The sequence below is a fragment of the Triturus cristatus genome, chromosome 3_1 (assembly GCF_964204655.1).
Source record: "Triturus cristatus chromosome 3_1, aTriCri1.1, whole genome shotgun sequence".
Classification (NCBI taxonomy): Eukaryota; Metazoa; Chordata; class Amphibia; order Caudata; family Salamandridae; genus Triturus; species Triturus cristatus.
This window is the reverse complement of record NC_140583.1, coordinates 820,487,555-820,507,277: the sequence shown is the minus strand read 5'-3', so window position 1 is coordinate 820,507,277 and position 19,723 is coordinate 820,487,555. Positions and strand designations below refer to the sequence as shown.

The window sequence follows — 19,723 nt, the reverse complement described above, 5'->3', positions numbered from 1 at the left end:
CTTGCCCACCTGTGCGCAACCAGGCCTCACTGCTCACCTTCCGCCACCGGCGTGTCTCCAAGAGGGCCCACCGCGTGCCGGTGGGAGCTCCAAGCCCGGGCCACGTGACCATGGCACCCTCCACATCATGCAGCCCTGCATCGCGGGCCACCAGGTCACACACTTGATTCTGGGTCTTGATTTCGCAATGGCAGAGATCACATCAGTGCACACGGCTTCATCACAGGCTGCACACCCACCCAGCTCTTGAGGTGCCACTAACTCTGTGAACCGCGAGGCAACGCCACGTGGCGGTAGGCCCGTACTGCCCGCTGGCTCAGGCCTACACTGCAGTCCAGCAGGGCTCACACTAATCTGTACCAGTCCAGACCTCCCGGTTGGCACATCATCGCAGGCTGCACACCCGCTCAGCACTTTAGGTGCCCCTACCTCAGTGCACCGAAAGACACTGTCCCGTGGCGGTGTGCCAGTGCCTGCCGCAGTGTATCCGGTGCCACCAAGTCTGTGCACCGCAAGCCATGGATCCTTTATGACTGAGTCTCGTGGTGTGGATGCCATCATGTCACCCCCGGCACTGGGCAATGTGAGGTGGCAGGGCCCTAGGCCCTAATGCATAAATGATAACCACACTGAGACACCCAGTGAGAGAGTGGGAATGGCGTCCAGCATGTGCGCCAGGCCCTTTTTATTGGCAGGGTCACATGTCCTGTGACGGCTGTGCTGGATGGGTGTGGTGTGGGTGTAAACCAGCCGTGAGGGAGTGGCTGTGGTATGCTGACAACTAGACCTGTGAGCAGTAGATCCCTACAGGGAAGACCAGGGACATGTAGTGTTGTCGTCCCCCCCCTGTGAGCGTGTGCCAGTCCAGCGTAAGGGTATGAACAATGACCCCTGGGCGCTGGTCGTGGTTCCGTCCTGGGCTGGACAAGGAAGTAACTAATGCGTGTGTCTCCATTGTACACCCGGGCCGCAATTGGCAATGTGTCACCCGTGACCCAAGTCCCACAACATGAGCAACATGGACATAAGGGGGAATCACTGACGCTACATTCTACCATACTTCCATACTTGAAAGATCATAGGCATGACACATCGGTGTGAACATGAATGTTTATTGCACATTCAGTGGAGTTTTGAAGCTGGAGCAGTACTGTGCCATGTAAACCTCACTTCGAATTGTTGGCCCGTGGAGGGCCAGCCAGAGTCCTGCAGGGAATGACCGGTACATCAGAAGAGGAGGAGTTCAGTCCGCAGTCTGATAGCTGTGTCATTGGTGACCAAACAGAATATGGTAGTACATGTCGAGGTCCAAGGTGAGTGTCGCAGAGCGCATCGGGGGACAGTGGAAGGTGATGATGCAGAGGGCAGAACCAAGCAGAAACAGGCCATAGGGCGGAGATGAAGGCTACCGCTTCCTTCTCATCGCCAAGGCAGATTCATCTGCATCTTCGTCCTCTGCTGTTTCATGTGCCTCACATGTGGGTGGTGGTGTTCTGTCTCCAGCACTGTGTTGCACTGACACCTCAGGGGCCAGAAGTGGAATGTGTGCCGCACTGTGTTGCACTGACACATCAGGGGCCGGAGATTTGGATGGAGTGGTAGAAGCAGCATGCATCAGCTCCAGGCCTTGTGGCAGCAATTCCATGAGGAGGGTCTTTAGGGCATTGAGGGACCCAGCTACCTCTCGGTGGTGTGCAGCCATGGCAGCCGCTCTTTCCGTCCGTGTCCACTCTATGGGACTCCGCATGAGCCCCCGCATGATCGCTGGAGGCACTCTGACTAGACAGTCGTTCTTGTCTCAGAGTCAGGACTCTGGCGATGTCAGCAATGGTTCATTGGAGAGCATGGAGCGGACTGTGGGTGTTGGTTAGGGACTGTGAGTGGTCCCTGATGGGACTTAGATACCCACATATGATATATAGTTTGGCTGCCATGCGGTCAAACCCCACCTGCACCTGTTCAGCCAGCTTCTCCTTGCACCCTAACACACGGAGTTGGAAGGCCATGGGTTCATTGTGGGGGTCCTGGGAAGCAGCCGTGGTGGTGGGTGCTGCCTGCTGTGGGTTCGGTGCAGGGGGCGGGTTCTCCTTGTAGCAGCTGGGCTGCCCTGCTCCTGGAAGTGGGCTGCGGAGGCTCTCCACGAGCTGTTGGAGGGCGTCGGAGTCGAAGGTGTGGTGGTCCTCTTTGTCATCAGAGAAGAGAGGTTTGGACTGCTCTGCAGGAGATGTTGGATTTCCCCCTGCAATGTGAAGGGGAGATGCAGTTTAACATTGTGTTCACATGTATGTTGACTCATTGTACATGTTTCCATTCAGACTGCATGACAGTGTACATTGTGACTGTTTGGGGGCAGCTGCATATTAGAGGCGGGACAGTGGACATTTCGACAACATCACGGATGGGTGTTTGTACTTGTACATTGTCAACTCACATTTCCCTGCGATGCCATATATGATTGGCCAGTTTCTACACACAAGCGGCACCAGTTGTGTCCTCTGTTCTGCTGTGGACGTGTTGCGGTTTGTGCCACATCGTTGTCAATGTTGATGTGCTCTGCATGTGATGTGTGTGTGCCGCATTTTGGGGGAGCCGCCACTGCAGCTCTGATTTAGCTGCCCCTTATCCCTTACATGCGGTGTGCCTCTGACCTCTGTGCTTATACAGTGCTGAGATGTTGCAAACTTGGGTGCATTGGTCTCTTGGTGGGAGTTGGGGATCTGGGGCATGGTGTGTCCACAGATGTGCTTTTCTTACTTGTGCATGTGTGCCATTGTGCCAATCTCCCCCCGCCCCCCTAGTCCCTGGTCGTTACTCACCCTGTTGCTGTTGTGTCCGGTCATGTTGAGCAGTGTCCGGACCCCCAACTCCTGCCACCGTCTCCCCACTGGTGACTTTGGGCACCATTTCCTCCACCTCGTCCAGCTCCTCCTGTGGCGCTGGACTCCCACCTCCAGTCTGCTTTGCTGCCTTCCGGTTGTTTGCGAGTTCCAGCGCCTCTTGACCTCTTCCATTGTCCTCTTCAGCACTCCGACTGCATTCACCTTGTCCACGATGGTCTGCCATATTCCATTTTTAGTTGCCAGTGACACAGTGGAGGTGACGAACAGTAGTTGATGGTGTTCTACCACCTCCGTTATCAGGATCCTGTTTTCCTGTGGACTGAACTGCTTCTTCCTACTCTTCTTTCATTGCCCTTCCCTGACCCCGAGGTCCCAGGCTGGTCCTCCGGGGGACTTGTGGGGTATTGGTAGCCCTCTACACTTGCTCCCGCTACCTTCATTGTTCTTCACTGTTGTTTGGCTTTTGTTTGTGTTTTTTTTCTCGACTTTTATGGTGCATTTTCCCACATGACGCATGGGAATTGTAGGCCTGTGGCTGGTTTTCGATGATTTTTGTATCGCGATTGGCGTCATCGCTACTATTTTATGTCCGTGTTTCGCGTTTTTGCGGCGTCGCGTTGATATTAGCGTGTTCATTTGATGTGTTATCGTGGGTCTATCGCATGGTACCGCCATGTTGAGATACCACGTTAACACAGAGTTATTTTCCAGCGATAGACTACAATGTGAAGAGTTGCTTTAAGCTAATTTTGCACTGGTTATCACATGTTCTTGAGAATATCCCCCACTGAGCGCTATAAGATATTGAATGAGTTATAAAAATGTGATATTTGATGGTTACATCTAACTGCAGATTCTTCACCTGTAAAATATCCCCAGGAACCAGACTGGATCTGGAAAAACATTCAACATAGCTCCTGCACCTCAGTAGGTAGCATTGCTTGGCTCAACCTCATTCCACCCTGTAAGAGACAGTGTGAGCCAAGTATAAGCGCCACGCAGGCATGCAGACATCTGTTACTTTGTTTCTCTTCCTTTGTACCGGAATTCGTTACTAGCTACTAAATGTTCTCATCAGTAGATTAGCTTTTTTTCCTCAAAATTATTTTATTTTATGTGCAAGCGACCCCATCCTCTCCTAAAACTAGAGAGTTTAGACCTTGTAGGGACTGTCTGTGGCAGATCCCCACCAGGTGTGCCTCTGGTGTTTGGGGGACAGATTTAAGTTGTGCAAGGAGTGTGCCCTTATAAATCTGAGAACCATCCAAGATCATGAAGTCAAGCAGTATGTGCTGAACAAAGTCGCGTGAGCATGGCCTATGCTTGAAATTAAGAGCACGGACCCGTTCCTGCTCTCATGGCCATTCCTGCGACAGGTCTTCATTGTGGTCTACGTCTTCGGGTACGTTCAAGTCCAAAAAGAAGTATAAGAAGGCCAAGCAGGACTTGTCCCAGTCTCACCCCTCTCTTTCTGAGAAGTAGCAAGGACGTAAAAGTAATCCCCTCACAGTCCCTTCCCCAGTCCCCCTCCAAAGAGCCAATTCTGCAGCTTATTGCAATACACCTCAAATTTCCAGGGCTGTCAGTAATGCCACAACAGGTTGAGGCCTTCAAAGAAACCAAGCTGTGAATCTTTGGCATCTTGCCTGCTCCCTCTGGTGCACCTTCAGGCACCCAAGGATCCACTGAGGACTCCATTCAGGTTACCCTGTTGGTCCATCCTCTGCACTGTCTGCGTCTCCTTGCTCCTCTTTGGGTTCAGCTTCGACTCTGGAGCTGACTCCATACCTGGTGGCAAGTTTCTATGTTGGTTCCTGCCATGCTCATGTCCAAAGAGGACTCTGTTCCTATGGTCCCGTTCGACTCCGAATCAAATTTGTCTTAACCTTAAATGAAGTCACACCCTGAAACAGTTCCAGAGTTCCCAGCCCCAGTTTTTCTGATTTCAACAAAATAGTACCTTTACATAGGAGCCACCCTCAAGAGATCCAACAACTCTTTGGCTTGTGCTCTGACCAACGTCAGCCAGCTTTTGGTGGTGATGTCCCCCGCAATATGATGATGAGACTTTCTATTTGGACCTACAAGAAGTCAGTGGGTTGCACACTTCCTTTACAATGGGGTTGAGTCCCTCCACACCCCCTGGCCCTTCTACCGAAAAGATATCCTCCTTTGCTGTAGTCATCAGATGAACAGCTGAAGCCCTAGAATTCCAGCTACCCTCTATTTAAGTGAAAACCAGTGTCCTCACTGAAGTTTTGCAGCCCGGGCAGCCTTTGCCGGAGCCCTTGCTGCCATTCAGCGATACTCTGGCTGAAACTCTAATGGGCTCTTGAGCTGAGCCTTTTTCTTGCCTACCTGTGAAAAGGCAGACAGCACAACGTTACAGACCTGGTACAGGTGACCCTGCTTTTGTGCATCCCTGAGAGCCTGATAGTTCAAGCCTAGGATAGACAGTGTCGAAGATAATTGAGACATTTGAAAAACTAATGTTCTCCTCTGCTCGCCTCGCTCCGTCAGTCAGTCAATCCCAGCTGCTTACTAGTAAGGTACTCCCAGGTATTACAGGAAATGGTCGCTGAGATTCTGCTGGCAGTCCCATAGGAATTCCATGCCAAATTTGTACAGACTATTCAGAATGGGTCCAAATACGCTAAAAGGTCAGGACTGGATATGACATATTGCTTAGACAGAGCAGTAGAGACTAGAGTGGTGCTCCAGCCCCACACATCGATGAGATCCACAGGCTTCTTGGGTGAGGGTCCGGTGTCGCTCTTGGATATGCTTTTTAAAAGGTTTCGTCTGTTTGGTGATAAGGCTGACTGCACAGTTGAGCACTTCAAAAAAGAGGAGCCACAGTGCACCCTCTCAGTCTCTGCCCACCCTCAAGGCAGTGTCCCCAAAATGTCTGCCCCTTTTGAGGCCTTGCCAGGTATTTTGCATAGAGGCAACAACAGGCAGCCCAGTCCTTTCAGGGTTAGGGTCAGGGACCCCAGTAGACAATTTAAAGGCCTGCAGGGACTGCAAACCTTTCAGTCCACCGCCCCTCTGGCAACTACCACCAAGCCACTTTAGTTTGCCCGTAGCAGTATGAGACCACCATATGGGAGGCAGAATCAGTAATTTTCTGACAGGGAAGGACAAATATGCTTAAAGGTGGTACTTGTGGTTCGAGGTAGGGGAGGAGCATTGTTTGTTTTTCCGTGCTGCACCTCTGCCTCCCAGTGCCTCTCGGGTGTTCAAGAGAGTGACGGTGGTAGTCGCAGTATGTCTTGGGAGATCAGTTCTCTACCTTGACAACTGGCTGTTGAAGGTGAGCTTGCCACAGTAAGTTGTAGACCACCTCCAGATAATGACAAACCTTCTGACATCGTTGTGGTTAACTATCAATGTATCGAAGTCACACCGAATCCTTCGCACAGGCTCTCTTTCATCAGAGCCATCCTGGATACAGAGCGTTATCTCGCCTTTCTTTTTTTTTTTTTTTTTTTTGAAACCGTTTATTACATGTTAATAAGGGTTACAAGTATGGGCCTACAACCATCCGGCCGGCCGCTAGAGTGGCAGAAGCATATGACATACCTACAGTAAGAGTCTCTTGGCGGCGCAGATCGGTAAAGCAGGAGATATCAATAGCGCAGGCCACATAACTTCAAGCCCACAATACGGTTTCCTTTTTTCAAAACAGAACAACACAAAAAACCACACCCGCAAGGCAACCCGCCATCCAAAGTGACGGCACGTGCTCCTTAAGTGGGGGATCCCAACCAGCAGCCAAACTCTGAAGAGGGGAATGGGAATAAATCAGGGACAGGGGAACCACATGCCCGCGGCTGGGGGAGGGGGTCGGCTAGGGGGACGGAGCTGGTGAGGCGGCCGGTAGCAGTGGCGGCCCACAAATACCCCCACGATAGGCGTTCCAGGGGCCCCAGATTTTCACCCACGCCCCAGGCTTACCCCTCGCCACATACACTACCTTTTCACGAAACATACACCAATCCATATGTTCTTTCCAGGCCAACACCGCTGGGGGCCACCGGGATCCCCACAATTGAGCAATGTCGCGCTTAGCTATCATGTATCCCAGAGTCACCCACCGCGTCTGCGGGACCGAATAGTCATTTGGTTCCCACACATTCAGCAAGCATCTCCTCGCTTCAGGCAACAGCGCAACATGCGTCACCACACGCAGGACCTCATGCACACCACGCCAGAATCGCTCCACCTGTGGGCATTCCCACAGAATATGCATGAAAGTTGCCAAGGCACCACAGCCACGCTTACACAATCCGTCACCAACAAAGCCCATACGTAGAAGCCTTGGCCCCGTCACGTAAACCCGGTGGAGGATCTTAAGCTGGACGAAGCGAAGGCGAGCCGGGATGGCCACCTCCTTCGGAGAGGCCACCGCGGAAATCCAGTCCTCGTCGTCCAGTTCCAGCCCGTCGGCAACCCAGGCCTCGCGGAGACTAGTCAGCAGGCACGATCTGTCGTTGATCAGTTTTTTATATATAAGGGAGATCGTGCTGTCTGGGACATGGCCATCCAGCACTCTGTCCTCCAGGGGGGAAGACTCCGGAATGGACGCGACATCAGGGAAGACGGAGCCCAGCGCGTGGCGGACTTGTAAGTACCGAAAGTACTCACTGCCTTGCAGCTGAAATTCCGTCCGCAGCGTCTCAAAAGTTTTGAATCCACCCCTTGTCCAGAGGTCTCCCACTGTGCTGATTCCGATCGTGTCCCACTTCTCGAAGCCCTTCGATGTCCACAGGGAGCCCAACCTCTCAGACGCATATAGCGGTGTCGCCCGGGTCAAACGGTCCTTCCACCCCATCGCTGCATTAGCCGCGTGCCAGACACGCACCATGACACGCGTCGGTCCCGTCAGACGGGAGTCGGGCGCGCCAGAGTAGAGCGCTCGATTGTAGTCGCCACCGGGCAGGAGCATCTTGTCCATTTCAAATGCCGGGTTCAGGGCGGGCCCGTAAAGGCCATGATTAATCGCAGCTAGCTGGGAGGCCCAGTAATACCGTTTAATGTCCGGGAGGGCAACCCCCCCATCGTACCACGGGAGCGTCAATTTAGCCAGAGCAATACGCGGCCTCCCGTCCCAGAACAGGCGCCGCTGCAGGCTCTCCACCTCACGGAAGTAGCGCGCCGGAACCAAGTCCATAGTGTTCTGAAGCGCATACAGAAAGCGCGGCAAGGACATCATCTTAAACAAGGCCGCTCGGCCAAGCGGCGAAAGCGGAAGACGCCGCCAGCGCGCAACGTCCTCCCGCAAGCGCTGGAGGGGGGGTAGTAAGTTCCGCTCGTAGCGGGCCTCCGGGTCAAGAGTAATATATATACCCAGGTACCGGAACCCCTGGGAGGCAATCTGGATCGGGCAGTCCCGTGGTAGGGCCGGAGCCTCCCCGGAGAGCACATACACGCAGGATTTCGCCCAGTTGACGACAAGGCCTGAGTTACGACCGAAGGAGCGCAAAACATCAACCAGGACAATCAGCGAGTTACGCGGGGAGGCGAGATACAAAAGGATATCATCGGCGTAGAGGGACACGCGGTCCTCATGCTCGGGGGTCCAGCGGAGACCACGGATGGAGGGGTGCCACCGCAGCCACTCCGCCAAGGGCTCCAAGGCCAATGCAAACAGGAGCGGTGACAATGGGCAACCCTGACGCGTGCCCCGCCCCAGCGCGAAGGGGGCCGAGACTCGCCCATTCACCACCACCTGCGCCAATGGGCCCGAATACAACAATTTGACCCAGCTAATGAATCCCGGTCCAAATCCAAATTTCGCCAGCATCGCCCAGATGTATGGCCATTCAAGCGTGTCAAACGCCATGGTGGCATCTAAGGACGCCAAGATGGCCGGCTCCCGCACAAACGGGACACGCGCGAGCACCCCATGCAAGCGTCGCAGATTAAGAGCCGTGTTGCGATGGGGTATAAAGCCAGATTGGTCTTGGTGGACCAAATCGCCCACCACGCCAACCAGCCGGTTGGCCAGTACCTTGGCGAGGATTTTGGGCTCCGCGTTCAAGAGCGAGATAGGCCTATAGGATGTAACCCGCTCACGGGGTCTCCCCTCCTTGTGGATCACCACGATTGTGGCCAGACGCTGGTCCGGCGGGAGGGAACCCTGCGAGTGGGCCGCCAGGAACATGGCGCGCAGGTGGGGCGCCAGTACATCCGGTCGCAGCTTGTAGAGCTCGATGGGGATACCATTGGGGCCCATGGCCTTGCCGGATGCGACCGAGCGAATAGCCAGGGCAATTTCGTCCGAGGTGGGAGGAGCGTCCAGCAAATCCCTGTCCTCCACCGTAAGGGAGGGCAGCGCGATGTCCCGAAGCAGGGCATGGGAATCTTCCTCCAAGCAGGGAGAAACCGGGGAGTACACCTCGCGGAAGTAGTCCGCGAAGCAGGAGACAATGGCTTCCGGCTCGGTGACAGGCACACCATCCATCCCCTCAATCAAAGGAACCACACGACTCGCTCTCTCCCTCTTGTCCAACCACGCAATCAATTTACCAGCCTTATCACCCACATCATACAGTCGCCCCTGTTGCTCTCTACTGAGGCCCCTGGCCGCCTCCGTGACGAGGGCCCTATAGGCCGCCTGCTTGAGGTGCAGAACATGCAACTTGGCGTCTGTTACCCCGCTCCCCAGGTCATCCTCTAGTTCCGCAATTTCGGCCTCCACCCGGGTTACCTCCTCCCGCTCGCGCCTCCGGGCATGGGAGATAAAGGAGAGGGCCTCCCCTCTGAGAACTACCTTAAAAGCCTCCCACAGGGAGATGGCCGAAGGGACAGACCCCACATTCTCATCAAAGTATCGCTGTAAGGATTTGATCAAGTCGGCACGAATAGTGGGGTCACGCAAGTACCAAGCATTGATTGGAGCCACCCTGCCCTCCCCCCTAGGGAAGACATCGAAATGTAACAGTACTGGGGAGTGATCTGAAATGCCCCGCGCCAGATGGCACACCTCTCCCACCCTCCCAGCATGGGCCGCCGGGACAAGGATGTAATCAAGCCGCGAGAGGCTACCATGGGCACCCGAGTGGAAGGTGTATTGCCGCTGCGCGGGATGCTTTAGTCGCCAGCAATCCACCAGGCCCAGAGTATCTAAAAGGCCGGACAGCCAGGCCTGTGCCCGGGGGAGGTCCCTAGGGGGATGGCGATCCATAGACCCAGAAACTACCGCATTAAAGTCCCCCCCAACCACCAGCAGGCCACCCGGGAGGTCCAGAAGGAGGCGCCCCAAATCCGCAAATGTAGTAGATTGTAACCCAGGCGGGACGTACACTGATATAAAAACAAACACTCTACCCTCCATTCTACCCACCAGAACAGTGTAGCGTCCCCTCTCATCATGGCGCACCTCATCAATCTCCAACGGGAGCGAGTTCTTAATCATGATACCCACCCCCCGCGAGCCCGAGGTGAAGCCCGAGTGGGCCACCAAACGATAGCCTCGCCGATTCATGGCATGAAAGGAGTTACCTATAAGGTGCGTCTCCTGCAGGAAGATAACATCTGGTGAGATACGTTTCAGGTATTGCAGGACCACACCACGCTTAATCCTGTCCCCCAGGCCGTTAACATTCCATGACAACACAGTCAAATCCCTACCCCCCATCATGCGTAGAAGCAATCAGTCGTCCCCCACAGAGCATCTCGAGAGCAACAATACAGTAAAGGGCTTGCCTTGCGGTGCAAACAAACAACACACCCCCCCCACCCCCCCATCCCAACAGAACTCCCCCCTCCCTGCACCCCTGCATGAGCCCAGGCAGCCCCCCCAAAGTGCAGTGTGCTTGTCGCCCCATAGATGAAAAACTAACTAGTCCCCCAGAGGAGGAGGGAAGCCCCCAACAGACCCCACACGACCTCCATCGGAGGGGAACATAAACGATCAGAAAATGGTAAAGGAATGTTGTCCAGAGCAAGGCCTATTCTTCACCCCTCAGTTCTGATCCGGCGGGCCCTCCCCGCCAACCGCACCCCCCCCACCCCCCCGGCCCCGACCTCCAGGCAGAGTGTCCAACCAGTCCCCAGCCGCCTCGGGTCGGTCAAAAAAGTGCGTGCGCCCATCCACCTCCACCCTTAGCTTAGCTGGAAAAAGCATTGAGTACTTAAGGTTCAGGTCCCGTAGGCGACGTTTAACTCCAAGAAAACTCAGTCTCAGTTTTTGGACCGCCGGAGTAAAGTCTGGGTAGAAATGCACATCCATGTTATCAAGCTTGACCGGTCCCTGTTGCCTGGAGGTCTGCAGGATAGCGTCTCTGTCCCGGAAATTAAAAATCCGGGCAATGAGAGGCCGCGGCGGGGCACCGGCCTTAGGTCTGCCCCCAGGGACCCGGTGAGCACGTTCCACCGCAAAAAGCTTACTCAGCCCCCGGGGCTGGAGATGGGTGAGGATCAATTCTTCCACAAAAAGATCTGCCGCCTCCGCCTCTCGTCCCTCCGGCACTCCCACAATGCGAACGTTATTCCTCCGGGCCCGACCCTCGGAATCCTCCAGTCGCCGGTCCGTCAGGGCGCTCGCCTGGCCAAGCCGGCGCACCTCCTTTTGGAGGGCCACCACGTCCGTCGTGAGGCTCGTTGTGGTGTGGGCCAGGGAATCGACCCGGTCGTTGGTTTTGGACAAGTCAGCCCTCACAAGGCTAACATCCACCAGGACCGAGTCTATCTTTTGCGCTAGGGTGTCGAAGCGCTGGTCCACTGAGGCCTTCATCTCTGCGATGGCGCCCATGACGTCCCGGAGGGTCAGATCCACCGGTTGAGCAGATGCCTCCGTCGGGCCCGCCGGGGATGTGCGCGATGTCTCCGGAGATCCCTTCTGGAGGGTGTAGCGGTCCATACTGTTGGATTGAGGCGCCGGGCCGCGGCGGGTCGTCTTCACCTTCGCCCGGTCGCCATCTTGTTTGGTGGACATGCCTGCTCTCCCACCGTCGCGCCAATCTCCTCGAAAGGGCCGATAAACCAGTTCACGGGTTCCGGGGGGGGGAGGGCGACCACTGGGCCGCAGGACGACTCACGGCCGGCGGGTTAGCCGGGCACCTGGACAAGGCCACACCACCGCACCCCGCTCCGCAACCCTACCTCGCTTGAGGGCAAGGAGAGCGCAAAAGCGAAAGTGAAAGCACGGGGTACGCGAGTCGCCCAGCCCTGCCCGCCGCTGTTGTTCGCTTTGTCCCCGGATCACCCCACTACTCCAATCCGGGGGGCCAGCGCGGAGAAGGCCGCAACCTTCAATCGGTGCTCCCACCGGTGTCCGGGGTCCGATTCGAAAAGGAAAAACGGATGGCGCCTCAGCTCGGGTTCACCGATGCAGTCCCCTCAACAAGGACAGGATATAGCCAGGATTAATTCAGGAGGTCGTGGTGGTCCTCGGGAGCCTCGCACCTACGCGGCCATCTTGGTTGCGCGCTAGGCTCCTCCTTTATCTCGCCTTTCTTGCAGATCAGTGAGTCAAGGACATTTGTGCTATGATAGCAATAATTTAAGCTCTATCCTGGGTCTCCGTGACAGTGCCTTTGAGGGTTCTCGGCCTATAGGCCTCCTACATCCTGCTCATCAACTATGCCAGATGGCATATGCAGCCCCTGCAGTAGGATCTAACATCTCAGTGGTTCCAGCCCCAAGTGGACCTGTCAGATTCCATCTGGGTTTTGGAGGAGACTGCAAAAGGTCTGCAGTGGTGGCTATTCAGCCGCAGGTGGACCAGCGGCCGGCCCGGCTTCCTCCGGAACTGATGATGGTAACAGGCGCATCACTGTTGGGTTCAGGAAGTCAACTAAGAGAGGTGCAGATCAGAGCACTCTGGTTGCCAGTGGAGACCCACATCAACCTGTAGGAGTTGAGGACCATTTGGTCGGCTTTAAAGTCTTCCTACGGTCCATCAAGGGGAGGCTGACTCAGGGTCTCACAACATGAAAGCTACATGGTATTGCAACAAGCATGGTGAGGTGATGCCCTGCATCTCAGGAACAGGCTAACAGGGGAGTTCTCTGATCGTGCACCGCATGGAGGGATCTTTAAACACCAGAGTGGACAAACTCAGCCAGCGAAGCCTCGCAGATCACAAATGGCAGTTCCACAAGGAGATGGCACAGGGTGTCTTTCTGCAATGGGGAGAAACCCTGGCTCGATTTCTTTGCCACTGCCGAGAACTGGTAATATCAGCAGTTTTGCACTCTGGAGTTTCAGGGGCCTTTCTCCCTCAGAGATGCATTCTGCCTAGGGTGGAGCTCGGGACTCATGTGTTCCTGCCTGCCACCAACTCTCCTGCTGTTAGTTCTAAAGAAGATCAGGGATTACTATTAATCATAGTGGCTGCAGATTGGGCCTTATTGTGTGGTACCCAGAAGTTCTAGGCATGAGTATTTGTACTCTGATCAGGCTACTACTTCGCGATGATCTTCTGTTGCAACATGAGGGCAGAGTCTTACATGCAGGACTAGACAATCTACACCGCCATTCATGGAGATTGAGCAGCTGTAGTTGACTGCCTTTGATCTCCCTCCCGAAGTAGTGTATGTCATCCTTGAGGCCAGGCGTCCCTATGCCGAATCTGGGCTAGGCATCCTTCTATTAAATCAGTTTACTCTGGAAGCTGTGACCAGTTTGTGGCTTGATGTGGTACCCATAATACAGACCTGCTGCAGGGCAAACTGTTGGATGTATTTTTTGTTATTTCTTTGTCTCAGCAGGGAATTTCAGAGGGCACTGTTAAATATTTTATATTGTTCCTTTCATCCATTTGGGGTTTACCGGTCAAACCGTCCTTGTTTAAATCACCTACTATGATGCAATTTCTTGAAGGCTTGACTTATATTTCCTTCTAAACCATTTGTGATGCAACAGAGGGTTCTTAATTTGGTTCTTATGTGTACAGATTTTGAGCCAATGCACAGCTGCCATCTATATTTTCTGACTATGAAGACAGTCTTTCATGTTGTGATAACTTCAGCTCGCCTACTGGGCATCTGGCCTTTCAGTTTGGCCTCCTTACACCACGTTCTTTCAGGACATATTGGTGTTGAGGAATTTCTTCCAAAGGTTGTGACTCTTTCATGTTGGACAATCCATCACACGTTAGATGTCCTTTGCTCCACCTCACCCCATGAAAGAAGAGAGACTCCATTGTTTTGAACGCAAAAAAGCATGCAATTTTTTACGTCAAGCAAACCAAAGACCATTAGGTGGACGATCAGTTCTGTATGACATTTTCTGGGGAAAAAAAGTCATGGCGATGCAGAAAATGACCTTATCAAGATGGATAGTCCTCTGTGTTAAGATCTGCTACGCATTGGCCAAGAAGCAATCTCCAGAAGGACTGAAGGCCCACTCCACCAGCGACAAGGCTGCTACCTCTGCATTGGCACGTGGAGTCACCGTCCTGAACATTTGTCAGGCAATATGGACATCAGTGCATACATTCACAAAGCACTTCTGCCTTGACAGCCAGGTCTGACTTGAAGGGCATTTTACCAATCTATCCTTGAAATCTTTTTGTTTGAACCATTCCACATGCCATCGATTTCATGGGGGAAACTGCTTAGGTATCAGTTCAAAAGGCGAGGAATGTGTGGTTAGAAGTATCCATCAGAAGAACAACTTACTTACCTTCAGTGTTCTTTCTGGTAGATACTTTGTCTAACCACAGATTCCTCACCACCGTTCCACTTTCCCATTTAAATGGAATTGCCTATTTCCATCTAAAACGTCCCAAATGATAGATCTGACCATTGGCACAGATAATTGATTTTTGGGTTTCGAGTCCAAGGATGCAGATCGTGTCAAGAAAGAAAATTACATTAGAGAGCCTGGGTGTCTCTAATATATGGACCAACTGTCACTTCTGGGTCAGAAAGTGGCTGATGCAGATCCGCACAACGCCACCTATCTGGTTTAAACACACTGCAAAACGATCATGGGCATTATTTTTATCACAAACAATATTGCTGACCTCTACTAAGTTGTTTGTTGAATGATGTTCAAGATTTAAAGATTGCCTTGCAACAAACATATATGTTTTCCCATGTTAGCTTGAATAGAAGCATTTTTAATAACCTGCTCGAACAGTACAATATTCCTAGACTGGACACAGCATGTCCATGCTTCCTTCTCCACCATTTCTTTCCCCATTCCCCTTTTTAGGTCTCGCCTAGCATTGCAGCGCATGCGCTGCTCGCTCGGCGAGACATATAGTTAGAGAGGAGATTTCAGAAGGGGGCTCGAAGACCCGCCCCTCATTTTCATTGGATGACGTCATTGTTTATGGTAAACTCTGAAGCACCTACCTTGTTGTTTGGAGGGGTGGGGAGGCGGGTTAGATTCACCACCAGACAGTCACTGTTTGAAGAAGGAGAGCGGGACCTCACTTTGAGGGAGTACCAATCCATACCCGTGGGTATGTGCTGGGTATTGTTACCCACCACACTGGTGTTCATTTTATCGACCTCAGAAGAATGAAAGACGGAGTGGGCCCTCCGGGGTTCACATCTTTGACCATGCCATCAAACCAATACCCAGATTAGAAGAAAAAAACTTTGAGATAACCGAAGGTGTTATATTACTTATGAACAAAATAGGAAAAGGACACGAAAACCATTGTAAGAATGTAAGTGTGCCTGTCGAGCTGAGATGTAAAGACTGTCTGGCGGAGTCTGACGAGGTTAATGAAAGATGTAGTTTCATTCCAGCCTGGTGAAATATTTATTTCCTTAATCACTGTTTAGCGCCTCGAGCCAAGCTCTTGTGCAGATGCTAGACCGAGCTCGCGGAGCTGGCAGAGTGCAGACAGTAAGTGATTGCTCACGTGTAAATTCGGCAGGATTCATCATAGGGCAGTTCTGGGCACAGGCGATAGGGAGATGTGCGGTTTAACCCCTTGGACACCAAGTGTTCTTTCCTATGTGCGTTTTCAAGGTTTAGTTTGTGTTTTGATTTGTTGATGTTTTGCTGACATTCATTGACTGTGGAGGTTGTCACATTGAGCTATTTATTGCATTTCAGTCTAGTATTACTACGCCTTAAAGCTCGAGAGCGGCAGTAGTGTAGCATGTCAGTGTTTTATCAAAAAAGTAATCCATGTACCCAGGGTTTGTGGGTTTCTGCTTCCTTGTTGACCAAACGTACTTTAAGGTGTTTTTGTTAGTAAAATGTCACTAGGAACAACTTTCTGTATTGCGGATTTTAAAAAATAGGTGAGTCCTCTGTATTAAGGGCAGTTGTGGTTACGCAGCATGCAAGTGACGCAACCTGCCGCTGTGCTCTCTGAACTGGAAACTTTGTTTCCTTGAGGCCACGCCCCTAGTAAGCATGCATGCCAACAGACCCGATCCAGGCAGGAGACTCCTGATGTCTGAAGTCATTTTGCCTCTGTTTCAATAGAAGTGAATGGGGAAAATAAACCCTGAGTAGCAGATCGACAGTCAGAGCGCATCATCCTCAGATGTACACCTGTCTGCTCTGCCATCAGAAGCGGACCTCCATTCAAAATAACCCCGTGTCTTACCCTTATAAGTGCATGTCCTTTCACTGCCCACGGAAGACTTCCTTGCAATTGCCTCGAAGTGGATCTCCTTACTCTGCCCTTAGAAGTAGAGGTCCTTGCACAGAACCTCTTGACCCGCCTTTGCAAGCAGACCTCTGTGCACTGCCCTTCAAACCAACCTGGGGATGTGGCTCAACATAGAATGGTGCAATCTCTAACTGCTCTGTACCTACAGCTGCAAATGGAGCAAGCGTTGGCAGTACGAGTAGGTCTGGCGTATAACTGAAAATGCCTCTTCAGTCACGGATATCTTTAGGCGCTCAATAAGTCATCATACCTGCACTCGGTCACTCATCCTTTCACTTACATGTCCATTCATTCACTCAGTGACTCTTTCTTGCATTCACCCAGCCATCCACAGTAAAACAAATCAACTCAATAAGCAAATGGACAATAAATTAAAAAAATAAAAGTATAAAAAGGGAAACATGTTGCCATCTAAACTTGAGAAACATATGAATGTACAAAAATCAAATTAAACATAGCAACAGGCAGATAGATGTTGGTTCGTGTTTTTCCTTGTCACAAGCACCGCAGATGACGTTGATTTGGTTCCCTTGATTTTAGCCGGTTGGATAAATATTAGAGTACTCTGTCTTCTCCCCCCAGGTGCCAGAGTTTTGGTGTATATGCAAAAAGGGACCAGATGTCAAGTATGACCGCTCAGAAAAGATTTGCATAAAATCTAAATGAAACGCTTGCATTGTCAATGTTTATCCTGATCCTATGGCATGGATCTGGCCCTCCTGGGTGTAAGTTGGACACCCCTGCTAGAGAGGTACATAAATACATAGAAACATAAAAGGGTGTAGTGATTTTGTTTCTCTGGTGTATCTTTCTTGAACATGCTCAATCTCAAAGTAGAGATTGGGTGACGCAGACCAAGAAGCAGTTTGGGTGGAAACATACCCTGGTAAATATGTTCCATGCTCTATCAGAGAGCCAGGGTCATACTGGCCATTTATTGTATCAGATATTCCCAGGGGGTGGTGGGCCATTGGAGAAGGCCAGTTTTTGAGTGGCTCCTGGAGGTTTATGCCAGCAGGCAGAGATAGAGATAAAAGTGGACAGAGTGAGACCGAAAAGGTGAAGTAAGGGAAAAGACAAGACGGGCGGGAGGCCTGGTTTGAACATTGTTTCAGGGCCTGCAGTACCTGCCACCTGGTTATACAGCCTCTTCCTTACAGGCTCCCACAGTAGAGCTATCCCTTAGGTTACATGTCCTCTTCCTTACAGGCTACCACAGCAGAGCTATCCCTCGGGTTACACAGCCTCTTCCTCTAGTCTTGCAGTCTCACACAGCAGAGCTATCCCTCGGGTTACTGCTCCTCATTTCATCCAGTGGCGCAGGCTCCCACAGCAGAGCTATCCCTCAGGTTACACAGCCTCTTCCTCCAGTCTTGCAGGATCCCACAGCTGAGCTATCCCTCGGATTACACAGCCTCTTCCTCTAGTCTTGCAGTCTCACACAGCAGAGCTATCCCTCGGGTTACTACTCCTCATTTCATCCAGTAGCACAGGCTCCCACAGCAGAGCTATCCCTCAGGTTACACAGCCTCTTCCTCCAGTCTTGCAGGCTCCCACAGCAGAGCTATCCCTCGGATTACACAGCCTCTTCCTCCAGTCTTGCAGGCTCCCACAGCAGAGCTATCCCTTGGGTTACTGCTCCTCATTTCATCCAGTGGTGCAGGCTCCCACAGCAGAGCTATCCGTCAGGTTACACAGGCCACACCAAATAAGACATGACAATTCTGCATCCAGGTGTAACTGATACCCCGGCTACAGGTATATTGGTATATTTGCTGATATGTTGTAAAAGAATATTGGAGTTTCGAGAGAGAATGTACTATAGTACAAATGCAATGCAATAGATTTTGCAATTACAACAAAGTGAGCTATTCCCATTTTTAAATACACCATTTGATTAATGCTTCACGAAGGGAAAAAAAACCAATAACATTTTCAATACCAATAGCTCAAAACAATGTCATTGCGAGACCTATTGCATTGTAAATGCTTGTTCTTCCTCTTGCTATTGTTTTGCATCCCAGGATCCCTTGAGTTGTGTTTCTCTTCTCTTTCTTCGTTCTCTCCCCCCCTTGACATTATGCCTTGCCATTCAAATGACCTTTACCTTTTCTGCTCCATAGGCCTCACAAGATGCTGTGGCATGGCACAGACTCGAAGGGACGACGGCTGACCGAGAGCTACTGCGAAACTTGGCGGACAGACGACAGCGTGGTAACAGGACAGGCTTCATCGCTCCTGAATGGCAAACTCCTGGAGCAGAAAGCACAGAGCTGTAACAAGGCCTTTGCTGTGCTCTGCATAGAGAACAGCTTCATGTCGTCCTCCAAGAAATAGACAATTCTCGGGATGGGAAGGACGAGATGGGACAGGGGACAAGTGAGGAAAACCACAGGAATAGCTGACTGGGTGGCCCCCGGTCCAGAGATTTCCCAGTATACTAAACGGTACTGAGTCACCCAAACAGCCAAAGAGTCTTCATATTGTCCAACAAAAGAAAGAAAATTGATGGCGTTCTGACTCCTGCTTCAGGGCTATCGGAGGGTCCCCGTCAGCGTTTCAGTTTTATGGGAGCTCAAAAAGAGCTACTCGCAGATTGGGACTGTACCCCTTCGAAATCCCTCTCTACCGCCTGTTGCAAAGGGTAAGGCAATGCCCAACTGGTTCTCCTGCCTCGCTCTTCAGTGAACTCGGGGACTGCCACCTCCACTTCTCTAAAACTCATCTGATGGTGATGCAATTTCAACCCTCCCAAGGACCAGTGGGTGGATGGAAAAGCTGAGACCAGAGAAGAAACGTGACCTTTGACTTGGTGTCCATGGCGAATCTCGACCTTTCCGTGTATAGGGAACATTTTACAGATCTTCCTTCTATTTTAACCTGTTTTAGTTATAATTATATAAATATATATATATATGTATAATTGTGTCGTTTTACGCCTTTCCCACGTTTGTTTTGTACCATGTCTCGACTGTCAGAGGTCAAGTGCTAATATCTAATGTCAGGAAGGGTCTTTATTTCTCTGCATGAGACTGTATACCCGAGCCAGATAATGCTCCGCTGAGTCCACCAACAAGAGAATAGGGGAGCTTCCCTCCTAGGGTACGGGACCAGAAGTCACTCCAGGACAGTGAGACCAAGCCTTACTGTCCCTGGTCGAAGAGACTAGGTCTTCCTCAGTGAAGTCCTAGAAGCCTTGTCTCTTTCCTCCAGTCTGTAAAGACTAGCTGTCAAGGGATGGGGCTCGATTTTAACCTCACAAGGCATAAATACAACATCTCATTCTCCC

At 51.8% G+C, this 19,723-nt stretch overlaps 1 protein-coding gene across 7 annotated transcripts in view; it reads left to right on the top strand.

Annotated features, from left to right (window-relative positions):
• The window catches only part of COL18A1 (collagen type XVIII alpha 1 chain), a 431,742-nt gene extending 412,819 nt beyond the window's left edge, over positions 1–18,923 (top strand). For all 7 annotated transcript variants that reach the window (XM_085645186.1, XM_085645181.1, XM_085645184.1 and 4 more), the window contains one exon: positions 18,558–18,923. In XM_085645186.1, coding sequence (XP_085501312.1) covers positions 18,558–18,771 — 214 coding nt within the window. In that variant the 3' untranslated portion in view covers positions 18,772–18,923. The remainder of the gene's footprint in view (positions 1–18,557) is intronic.
• Positions 18,924–19,723: the final 800 nt, after the last annotated feature.